This window comes from Papaver somniferum, chromosome 11, assembly GCF_003573695.1.
Source record: "Papaver somniferum cultivar HN1 chromosome 11, ASM357369v1, whole genome shotgun sequence".
Lineage (NCBI taxonomy): Eukaryota > Viridiplantae > Streptophyta > Magnoliopsida > Ranunculales > Papaveraceae > Papaver > Papaver somniferum.
This window is the reverse complement of record NC_039368.1, coordinates 58642377-58655149: the sequence shown is the minus strand read 5'-3', so window position 1 is coordinate 58655149 and position 12773 is coordinate 58642377. Positions and strand designations below refer to the sequence as shown.

At 37.8% G+C, this 12773-nt stretch overlaps 1 protein-coding gene across 1 annotated transcript; it reads left to right on the top strand.

The window, feature by feature from the left end:
- The first annotated feature begins 7478 nt into the window (after positions 1-7478).
- On the top strand, positions 7479-12105 carry LOC113321732. The gene is made up of 4 exons (XM_026569643.1): positions 7479-7796; positions 8940-9444; positions 10711-10751; positions 10852-12105. The coding sequence occupies exon 4, from the start codon at positions 11182-11184 to the stop codon at positions 11878-11880; it is 699 nt and encodes a 232-aa protein (XP_026425428.1). The 5' UTR covers positions 7479-7796; positions 8940-9444; positions 10711-10751; positions 10852-11181; the 3' UTR covers positions 11881-12105.
- The last annotated feature ends 668 nt before the right edge of the window (positions 12106-12773 follow it).

Genomic DNA, 12773 nt, shown 5'->3' with positions numbered 1-12773 from the left:
AGGTGAAGCACTTCTTTTGGGATGATCCTTATTTGTTTAAGTATTGTCCAGACCAGATTATTAGGAGATGTATACCTGAGAGTGACCAGTCCAGTATTATTTCCTTTTGTCATGATCATGCTTGTGGGGGTCACTTTAGTGCTAAGAAGACTGCTGCTAAGATATTGCAGTGTGGATTCTATTGGCCTTCGTTGTTTAAAGACTCCCATAGTCACTGTGTTACTTGTGAGCGTTGCCAGAAATTAGGAACCATTTCCCGTAGGAACATGATGCCCTTGAACCCTATTTTAGTTGTTGAGGTCTTTGATGTGTGGGGTATTGACTTTATGGGTCCGTTTCCTAATTCTTTTGGTAACTTTACATCCTTGTCGCTGTAGACTATGTCTCTAAGTGGATTGAGGCGGTTGCGTGTAAACCAATGACCACAGGGTTGTGATTGAGTTCTTGAAAAGTAATATACTTACACGCTTTGGTACACCGCGAGCTATAATTAGTGATGGAGGGTCGCACTTTTGTAATGGACCTTTTAGGCTTTTGATGAAGAAATATGGTATTACACATAAGGTAGCTACCCCATATCATCCACAGACTAGTGGTCAGGTAGAGGTTTCCAATAGGGAGATAAAGCGTATATTAGAGAAAACAGTTAATCCTAATCAGAAAGACTGGTCGTCTAGGCTTACTGATGCCTTATGGGCTTACCATACTGCGTTTAAGACCCCCATTGGAATGTCGCCTTATCGGCTTGTGTATGGAAAGGCATGTCATTTACCTGTTGAGTTAGAACATAGAGCTTATTGGGTTGTTAAGCAGCTGAATTTTTCACTTGACAAGGCAGGAGCCCATAGGAAACTCCAGCTCAATGAGTTGGAAGAGATTCGTATAGATGCTTACGATAGTGCAAAGGAGTATAAGAAAAAAATGAAACTTGTGCATGATAGAAATATTTTAAGGAAGTCATTTTCTCCAGGTCAAAAAGTTCTTCTGTATGATACCCGCTTGCATCTTTTCCCTGGGAAGTTATGTTCTCGGTGGACGGGTCCTTTTATTGTTCGCACTGTCTTTCCTCATGGAGCTGTTGAGATCGAGACACCAGATGGTAGTAGTTCTTCGAAGGTTAACGGTCATAGATTGAAACCCTTTTTAGAGCCCTTTCCCACAGGTGATGTTGAGGAGGTCCCTCTGGAGGACCATGTTTACCCTTGATTGACCATCGAGGCGATTGTATGTTGTATATTAGTTTTTGATTTCTCTCTTCACCCAGGTACTATCTTTCCGACTTCTCTCTTTACTGATTCCTCATGTTACTTTGCTTTTTGGTATTTCTCTTTCATTAGAAACATTGAGGACAATGTTAGATTTAATTTTGGGGGTGGGGAAGAAACTTTTTGTTAGCTTTTAGTTGTAATAAATAAACTCCAGAGCCTAGAAATTTATGCTTATTAAGGTTGGCACTAACCAATCTAAGTGGATGGGAACATCTTGGTTATAGGAGTTGAGGAACCAATCTGATTAGATGGAAACATCTAAAGAGTCTATTCATAAAAGCACAGAGCTCAGGTGTTAGAATTAAAAAAAAAAACATGGTAGTTTCGCCATAACTCGTTGAATCCTAATCCCTTCTGTTTTTATTTCTTAAGTGATTTGGTGGGGCACACGACTCAAGTTGTTACCATTGCTAGGTGAAATAGAGTGATTGAGATAACAACAAAAAAAAAAGTTTGAGACCAGACCATCAGACCAACCGGAATAAATTCAATAAAGTCGACCACTGGTGCCCTTGTATATGCCAGTTGTGTTGACCTAGAGTTAGGTTTATCGACCACTGGTCTCCTTGTATATGCAGTTGTGTTGATATTAGTTAAACCGGTATCTCAGTCCATTAGGATAAGATCATCTTGGCAGAGGCCTTCAGACAGATATGGGAAACACCGTTCACTTTAACCATCTATTTTTCTCTTTATCCATCTTCTTAATCTTTCCATATGATTGGTTGACTCCGGTTATGATGTCTAGAAACTATCTGAGTAGAGCTCTGTCACTTATATATGAATTATAGTATGCTGAATGCAAACTCGTGTACATCAATTGGAAATTCGCATCAGGGTACTTCCTCCAATAGTCAATGTTTGTATGCCAACCAAGGAGATTCTTTAGTGTCTTCCAAGGTTCTGCGTAGATATCTAGGGTTTAGAGTAATGGTTTTGTGGGTACACCTCTGGTAAACCCTCCGGAGACAACACTCCGCCGCTAGGGCTACCTAGCGGTTTAACGGCATGCTGCACGTGATAAGTGTAGTCATTTTATATTAGATTTTCTCGAGGACTAGCAAATAATAAGTTTGGGGGTATTTGTCAGACACACTTTTGTGTCTGAATTGTCCCCAGTGTCTCTATTGCTAGTGCTTGATTTTGTACTTATTATGGTGTTTTTATGTTTGTGTAGGTGTTTTTGGAGAAATACACTTGTGTGGAAAAAATTGCTCAAAAAGTGCTATTTGGACCCCCGGAGGACATTTGCTATACGGACCCCAGATTTGGCTAAGGGGCATCCAGGGCTATGCATAGCCCAAATTCATCCTCAGCACCCAATTACTAAGGAGAACACTACCTGCTATTTGCACCCCCATAATGCCACCTGTTATTCGCACCCCTGGTTTGGTTAGGGGGACACCTTCTTCTTCGTTTAAAAAAAAAATTGGCGGGAAAACTTTTTAATGAACTGGCAGATTTTTAATCAAGATTTTGACGATGTTCTACAGAGATTAAATGGGTGAAACTTCGTGGGTAGTTGTGATTTTTCATAACAGGCCTGTTATGGGTGTTCGTTTGGATCAGAATTGGCTGAATCATGTCATGGAGAAAAACAAGAGAGTACGTGAAAAGGGGGGAAGATGTTCACGCGTCTGCTATTGCTGGGAGAGTTTGGAACGTGCTGGGAGAATGCTAGAGGCGTGTAAGAATTATACAAGGAGAGTTTGCAGCTGTAAAACGCGTAAGAATCTAAAACAGGAAAGAAAATATCCGAAAATATTTTCTTTCACTGTCGAGAATTTGTGAAGTTATGGAGGAGATTCGATGCATCTTTCGGGTATAAATAGAGTCCCTTGGGTCATATATGGGAGATGGAGAGTTTGGGGGAGATGACAGAGCTGTGAAAGTCGAGTTGCAGAAGAATCACCATTTCTGCTACTGTGAAGAACGCCAAGAACATTAGGCGCGCAACAAAAATCGTTTCTCAACAATGGAAACGACACACAGGCGAGGGTCGAGAATCAGCGACAGTACTCTGTTTTATCGTCCTTTTCAGTTTGTAACACTTATAACTGTTGCAAACCCGGTTTTTAATATTTTCTCTCCATTTCATCTTTGTAAACAATTTTTGAAGCAATGAACAAATATTTTGAGCGTGTTTACACAATGATGAGCTAAACCCATCCTCTGGGGCGAAGGAGGAAGCTATTTCACCAATGAAAAGTGGTAATCTCTAATTTATGCAATTAATATATGATTATTTGCCTAGATAAATAAATTGATAAAATGGTTTTTGTTAAACAATTGTCATTTCAATTGATGGAGCATGCTAGCCTAGAGTTTTGATGTCCCACACTTTCGATCTACAATTGTTATTTCTAAAAAATCAACTATTGCAATATTAAGAATCAATTTGAATGCATGATTTGCATGATTATAATTATAGAATATAAATCACTTTGATATTGGTAAATAGTGGATTCCATAGCCCCAGTCTTCTCCATATTTTTTATATCACTTTTATTTAAGTTTGCTATATTTTTAGTCTTAAAAATTAAATCTAAAATCTATTGCTTTCACAAGTCTCAACGAACCTATTACTACAACTCAATTTGAAATCACATCAGTTGGTAGTAAGACATCTAGTTGGGATAATTCTTCATTATTTGGCACTTTCTCAACAGTTAAATGATTGATCTTTGTATATTTATCAGCCACAATTTTGAATGATCTTGGATAAGAGAGATTCAGTGGATATTATCTTTCATTTTATTTTACGAAAACTTGGTAGCAGCTCCATCATTTATGTTATCTGGAGAAGTACTCAAGAATTAGTCTCTATTTTTAAATCCCTTTCCAGAAGCCCCTCTTATGTGGTAGGTTAATGTCGTTTTCCCATAAATCCTCGTCCTTAATTTTATCTTGGTGTGCACCACATTCCTCAACTAGGCTCTCTTTTCTGTTGCAAACTTCTATCTTCATTTTGGGAGAGAAGAAAGATTAGTAAGCCTAAGTTTCCATATATCTATATCACCTTGATCTTTAGGTATGTGGATCTTATCCCAAGCCACCCAATATATTCATCTCTTCTCGAGTAATGAATCCCAATGGAAATCTCTCAGCAGTTATGTCATCTTCTTCTCCACAACTACAAAAAAAAAAAAAAAACCATTGACATGAAGTAGATGAAAAGGCTTGCCAATGGAGTATTATGACCATTTTACCATTTAGTTAGAAATTACTATTTCCAAAGAGGATAGCTTTGTTTTGGGGAATTTTTCTAGAATTGAGTCCCAAGTTGAGCTTTGTCTTGCAAAAGTTTCTATAGGATTACCAAGGTATTATATTGGTATCTTTTTTACTTTACACTTTAGGTTTTATGTAATGATTGTTGTTTTTGTATTTGCACCTATGCTAATTTCTGAGCTTTTATGGAGGTTAGTTATTTTCAAGTAAATGATGGCCTCATAACATACTTGTATTACTATAAGTAGGTTCTCCAGATTTGTTTCCTTTTCATCCAAGAAGATTAAAATATCATCTGCAAACTCCAATTGAGATATCCTTATATCGCTCTTAACATGGAACCCTGAAATCAAGTATTATGTATTGTCTCCATATACGGGGAGGAGACGATCAAAAAGTGTGCAATGCACAAAACTAGACACCCGTTAACTAATTAACCAATCAGATGAACATGTCAGATTAATATGTTATAAAATAGTGTGCACAAAAAGGTATTGGGCAACGGGTATCCTTCTATTATTTATAACAATTTGTTAGAACAATTCAGGTGGGATGGGAAAATGAGAATATTTACCATTCCCACCTACAATGGAGCGAGAAAATGGTTAAAATGGATGGGAAAAGGCTGAAATATGAGTTCTTTCCCTTCCTTTATCATGTTGAGCCAATCGAATCAACCAGATACGATTGACCCAGGAAAAGCTGAGCCACTGGTCTGGTAGAAACGATTCATCATCGCAAGTTGAATCAGTCTTCCTTGAATTCTTTTATAAGTGATATGAAAATTGTACGTAGGTACGCCTACTTTCTATATCTCTTAACTCCATTTTATTCAATTGTGCTACCAATTGTTTACGATTGCCGATGTTCTTGTATGCGAATTAGGGAGGTCGAGACCTTGTGAGACAATTTGATGTGTTTCACAAGGCATTTTCGGTAGTGCTAATTACCGGTTCACAGATGTGTAAAACATATTGACTAATTATCGGTTCTACAAACGATTTGAACCATTTGCCCCTATTGGTCTCAAGGAGTGAATAGTGTCTCATACCTTTTCTGGCTTGTTCTTTTTATTCCGGTGTATTCCGTCCAAGGACGGTGGCCATAAATCGAGGCTTGTGTGACTTTCCAACTGCACCAACAAACTGCCTAGCACATCTTTCTCCGTAATAATAAACACCAAGATCCCTGACAGGATAGTAGAACGCGATGCGCTAGAGTGAAATTATTTGATCCTTTGGGAAATATCATGGATTATGTCCTTAAAATCCTCATACGTCATCCAAATAAAATTATGTTTATTCCTAATAGTATGTTGGTATCTCCACACATACATATTATTTGCCTCTCTAGTGTTTTGTTTTATGTCATTTAACAGCTTCATATCTTACTACAGTTGGAAGATAATTTTTGACGTACACTAAAACTCTTGGTACGCCAACACAAAAATTTGTATACCACCAAAGCTGAAAGTAAACATCATACAACTAGTTACTTGTTAAAAAATTTCAAGTAATATAAAACCAAAGGACACATATTGTCATATTTACCTAAAAAAGGCCCCTTATACCCTCGATGTTTGATGAACCCGATGATGCGATATCAAGACAAATAAACAACTCAACTAAGATAACAGATCCTCAATCATAAGTGGGGGTAACCTAAATATCTCACAACGCCTTTAATAAGCCATCCTATTTTAGTACTAATGCTTGAGTCGGGGAAAAAACATAAACCAAATAGCCACAAAATAAATGGCAATTTTTTGTATCTGAGGGAATCAGAGCCTCTCCTATATGCAATTTTGATTATAAATGCCTGTAAATCGGAGTTAGGAATTCCCCCGCTTATAAGTTCATGTGCTACGCCATTGTTGTTACGGTAAAATAGTACGAAAGTTCATCTTTATATCTGTCTTCTGTCAACCAACTTTCTTGTTCAAATGAAACATATCATCTCCCACATCGCAAGGTATTCCAAGTAGGAAATACAAATCTGGTGTTGATTCTATATATATAAAAAAGTAAAACTCACAGACACAACTCCCAAAAGCACATATAACTTTTTTTTTTTGAAAGCTTATTTTAAGTTTTACAAAAATTCAAGCCTAATATGCTTAAACCCAGGTAGAATTTAGTCGAGCCCATCCATTGGTGGACTCCTAATTCTGCCACTGATTATGAAACATGTGTGTGGTAGTACTACCAAAGTTCCACCAATGCAAACGTTAATTTGTGATAATGTTTCTTCGCATCAATATTGTATAGAGTAACCAAGGAAATTTATCAATAATAATTTTAGCACCAGGAGGCAGCTATGCATAAACTTTGTTAACTCCGTACCAACCACCTCTTGGTTTTGAGCAGCGCTATCTCGCTCAACTTTTGTAGATAGATGATCTTGAGCTCTGTCTAATTCTGAACTGAAAAGTAGATGAAGATTGTTTTCTTCATCAGAACTTGATTGTGTTATCGGCATAGGTTGACTGGGTTTATTTTGATGGTGTTTTTCTGTTTCTTTGTTGCCTAATATCTTGAGATTGAGACACTTTTATTGAGCAAAATATAGAGAATTGAACAAGAATTAGAAGGATTTTTAGTGGAGACATTTTGTAGAAAAAATTGAGTCTGCTATGAGCAGAGAAGTTAAATGAGTTTATTATAAATGTGACCGTACGGTTGAAAAATAGTCGATGCCGCAGGTGAGACGATTGTCTCACCTTGCCGAGTCCCGCTAGACATGCTCTCAAGGTCATGAAATCATAGAATACTGGAGAGATAGAATCATGGACACATGGTGCGACATCAAAATGTGACGATTGGACAGAAAATCTCTCTCCTCTTGTTGTTGTGGTGGTTGCGATGGAACTATTGGAAGTTGAAGAGAATATAAGGGAAACGGGAAGACCTCTTCTTCCTCAACTTCCTCGATTTTCTTCTCTTCTTCTTCTACTACAACTATGGAAGTGCCACTGTTGACATGTGTAAAGTGATGCAAGGGACCCAAACTTCACTATCAACCAAGGGAAAGAAAACAAGGCAGAGAGAGAGAGAAAAAGAGTGATTAGACACACTTTTTAGGTTCTTCTCTTTTTTTTTTCTTTGAAGGGTTTTGCTTTGCTTTCCCCATCTCTTTCATTCAGTGAGAAGAAAAACATGTAATTCTCTTTTCTTCCTTTTCCTTTTCCTCTCTCATCTCCTTCACCGTCTCTCATTAATTATTTTTGTTCCTTTTCGTCTCATACAACACAAACATTTAAGCTAAAAACCCTAGAAATCAATTCAAGAGCTTTTCAAGGTAATTATTTTTTCTTATTCTACAACATAATTGTTGTTTCCTGTTACCATCTTGTTCTATTTGTAGATTTCTTTCTTTTTGCTCTTATAAATTCTAGTGAAATCATTTTATGATGACTATTTATTAGGTCCTGTTAGGGTACATCATAGCAGGAATAATAAATTTTAGGAATCTAGATGAACACTATTTAGTTGAAATTAGGTTTGAGTTTAAACATAGATTTTAACTTTTGGGGGTTTATTTTGTACGAGATGTTGGCATGTTGCTATAATTTTGGGTTTCTTGTATAAATAGTAACTTGTGTTTCAGTTGCCTGAGTAGTTTTGTTTTGGATAAGGTCATTAGAGAGTTATTTTCTTTTGGTTATGTGTTTGTGGATTTGCCTAGAAATTGATTTTGATTTCACCGTGTCTTCGCCAAAACTCTGATAAATGTACTTATTGTTATCTGTTAAATATCCAGAAATAATATGCTTATACATTGTCTATGCTAAAGATTATTTTTTCCTTTTTGTGATCCGATGTTAGTTTTTCCCTCTTGCTCTCCTTAATTTTATCAGTGGTATTTTCTTTACATCTATTCACTGCTCAGTTATCTTATTAAATTGCACATGTTCTACAAGATCAAATACACTGACAGCCAAGAATTTTCAAAACCTAACCGGTTATGCAAGGGAAATTTCCACACACTTGACTGTCCTTAGGTCAGGAGTTACAGATTGATATAACTGGTTGAACATATTGGTTAATTGGTGAAGCAAAGGGCATGTCGACCTTTCTGCATAACAAAGTGGTTATGCAAAGTGGCAGTGGGTACAGTAATACATATAGGAAGCTAGATAGTATTTTCTAACTACTTGTAGAGCTGCACAGTAAGTTCGCAGTTGGTCTTTCGCTCATAAATTAATTTATTGTTCATGGTATACCTTGTCATTTCCCGCGCTTTTGGTGTCATATCTTGTAGCTGAAGCTCTAATTGTACGAATTGTTTAGTCTATATAGAGTCGTCTCTGGTGAGATTACTGGGTAATTGTAGCTCTTTTTTCATTTCAATTGTAAGAGTTAAATGCTGGAGGATAAGCATTGCATCTTTGCGTAGATGCACCATAATCTTATTTGATAATTTACCTATTTTTCCTTCTAGGTTCTGAAATTCACCACTTCTGTTGGCCATGCGAAAATCATGCTTGGATAACAATCATCATCGAGAAAACGATTCTTAGTTTAACTGTTTCCACATAAAATAGCTAAGACGGGGGGACTTTGTTGTGTGGCCGCTGGGCCACAGGAAACGAAGGCCAGTACGGGCAGTAGAGACTATTCCTCCATCCATGGTGAACCTCACTGGCGAACAAATTCAAGCTTTTCACCTCCTCCTCCATCTAGGAGATGGGACTGTAGATATCAGTCAGTTGGTTTGCCTCAGGAGTCGAACGGGCCTCCATTATTCTCCGCATCTCTACCATCAAATGGTAAAAGAAGCAGAAGTAGGGTGAGCAGTGATCAATATGCAAACCATCATCAACATTCTCTGTCTGATGGCGTGGTTTCTTATTCTGGAAGCCCCTCTGACAATTTTCAGGGATCCCGATGGACGCCAGAGCAACCTAAATACACTTGTCAAGAGTTCCCTACTGCGTCTGTGGCAGGTAATAATACTCTATTATTGTCATAAGTGTTTTCAAATTATTATACGAAGCTGTAGGATTTCAGTTGGAGCGTTGTTTCAAACCTTCATGGTCTATTTTTTTAGCCTATCTTGTATGTTATCACGATTTTTAGCTTCCCATAGATCTGTTGCACAATGTGTATAAAGATAACAGTTGTCGATTCCTGGAAAAAAAAAGACCATATGCAGATAATGAAGAACTATAAGACTGAATTACCTGGGGTGACTGTGCCCATAAAAAGTCACGGAGCCACCCGTTAATAGTAATGGGACTCTACTCAAAGTTTCCTCCCGTGATATGAGTTACCACTCCTTGTTTGTTTATACTACCCCAAACATCTGACTGCATTTTCCAACTGAAATGGAATGTTACTACCGAAATTGCATTGTACATCCAGAATAGACCTAAGAAGGCATGAACCTCATGTATGATGTATTCATATTTTGTGGTGGTAGATCAAGTATGCAAATATGCTCATAAAAGTTAAAGGATTTTGAATTGCTGGGCATGAAAATATGATCAACTGCCTGAAAAGCCTTGTTACCAACCTTTATTTTTTTGAAAAATAACAATTTTGGGTCTCTTGGAGGATTAGAAACTGCTGTTGTCAAAAGATGCTATTGATTTCATTTGGTAGCAAGCTTCTAGTTAGCATGCTGAATCGTTATTTCATGATAGGAAACATTGAGATAATGATGTCTCATCAGTGCAATGGTTTTGGCATGAAAGTGTTATGGTCAGGTATGTGAAAGATCAATAGGAAAACCTAAGAAATCTAAGTTGCTGATTGATGAAGACCTCAGCCTTGGTCTTATTTTCTTTTCACCAAGGAATTGATCAAGATTTAGAATGTTGAACATGTTGCATATATCTGCTAAACCAAACAATGGTAGGAACTGGAAGTTTGATTTGAGGCTGGTAATAAGGAAGCAGGCAAGAGTTGCCCAGGTTACCACTAGAGGCCTGTATTGCTGTTAAATTATGATGACATAGCTGCTCAAAGTGGACTACATTGGCTTAAGTCTTACACGGATATGAATGCAAATGTTTAGTCTTCATATTTTTTTTGCCAAGGCATTTTTTATTTTGTCCACGGAGTAGATCTGTTATCACTTTATCGAGTTTTAAGTTATTTATTTATGATTCAGTACATTTTAATTGGCTGTCTCTGGCAGCTAGTTATATGGTTGCTTTTTCATGGTTCACAACTGTGTGATGTTTCTAATTTCCAATGATTATGATCAGGGTCAAGGTCTGAAGCTTCTCCCTATCCCTTCTCTGTGGAGGTAGATCCTTTACTCTTGTGATATATTTGCTTTTACCTTGGCATGATTTTTGTTTTGTTTTTGAGCAACTTTTTGATCTGCTTCTTTATCCTGGTTGTAGAGGCGGTTTACTGGTGGAGCATCAGCAGCTCCTAACAGTTTTGGATCTCCATCATCACTTTCTGAATCCAGCCCGTGGGCTTCGACTAGCAAACAACCTGAATCCCTCCCTCAGCGCACCTTTTCAAGCCGACGTTCTTTCTTATCAAAACCTGTTTACCCATTAATTTATCGAAATCCTGTTTCTGATGGTGAAGCCTTCGGTTCTGTGGAAAGCAGTTGTGTAAACAGGTTAGCAACTCCGGAAAGTAGGAATTCATCTCATTGGCCCAGTAGTAGCAGTCCTACTCTCGAACACAAATTCCAGAAAACACTAAACCAACTCCAGACGATGGATGCTTCTCCAGATCAAAGCATGAGCTCTAGAAGAGAGGGTTTCCGATGGAGTAATGCAAGTAGTTATGATCTTGGATTTGATGCGGAGAGCTTTGGTGTAGCAGAGCATGTGGAGTTGGAGAATCCAAGGTCACCCAACTACACAGCACATCAGAAATGTGTGCTGTGTGGACGACTCCTTTCGCAGAAATCCCCATGGAGTTCGTACTGTATGGTTAGAGGTGGGGACATGCCTATTGCTGGAGTGCTGTCTTGCAGTCATGTCTTTCATGCAGAATGTTTGGAGCAGGCAACGCCAAAGGCTCAGGTTAGCGAGCCTCCTTGTCCAATATGTCTGAAAACTGTTGCGGTCATAGAAGGGTCCGAGTCATTTTCTGAACCACTTCAGATGGCCTTGAGAACAATTAGAAGGAATCGAGGGGTTGTAATTTCTGAAAACATGGAAAATAACGAATCTGATGGATATGTAGATCCAACTGAAAGCACCGGCTTAAGAAGAAACCAGTCTTTAGCAGGGTCAAAGCAAAACGGAAGTAGCAGTTCCTTAATAAAGAGTCATCTAAAAAAGCATCTTTCCTTTAAGGGGAAGTCTGGGAAGGAATTTTTTGGGACGAAGAGTATATTTCGGAAGATAGGATCATCATCGTCAAGCCAAGACCATGTTGGTTGCCGTAGACCTACCAGGAAAAAGTAGCTGTTGTAGATGTTAGATAGTCTCTGTCTGTTTGTAAGATTGGATGTGCATTTTGTATTTTCCTTTTTCTCTTTGCTGTCCTGTGTTTTTTTTCTTTTCCAAAGCCAGCATTACAGAGCTGATGTTAATATGTTTATGGATCCGATTGATATACTATGAGTTAAAAGTCATACTGACGATACTAGTAAAAAGCTACCTGTTGAATCAAGTAATAAGTTAAAGTCATACTGATGATACGAGTAAAAAGCTGTGTGTTGAATCAAGTACGTCTGATTGTTTCTGCAATCCAGATTTTATGCATTTTTTCCAGGAAGGGTAAGCTCATTCCAGGGGAGGCTTGATTTCAGGCACGGGAAAAGCCTACTATGTAGAGTTTGTAATCTGTATACCCTGTGGGAGTTGTGTCGAAGAGCGCTTAATTTATTTATTTTTTTGGATGTTCTCATATATTTTCTTTTTTCTTTGTGAAATAGAAGATACAAAACAAGAGATATTATGTAGAGAAGGAGGAGAGAAATTCTTATTCATGTATATCATGGACAAGGACATCCCAGTAATAAACGAGATTCAACATAGTTATACGTTTATAGCACTCCCCCTGATGACGTTGTGCGTAAGCTAATTGTCTCGTTAAAACCTTGTTAGGAAATTCTAAAAGGACAAAACTTGATCAAAGGGAAAAGAGTACAATTGACAAAACTGAGAAAAGATTTGGACACACAAATGTTGCCTCATTAAACCTTGACAAGGAAAATCCAGCGGGACAAAACCTTGATGAAGGTAAAAGAATACAACGCGATAAGTCCAATAGAATGCACCTTATGTGATGGTGCTGCCCCGGATGAGTACTTCGGTAAATTCTTGGCTTGCGAATCTTTGAGTTGAGACTTCCC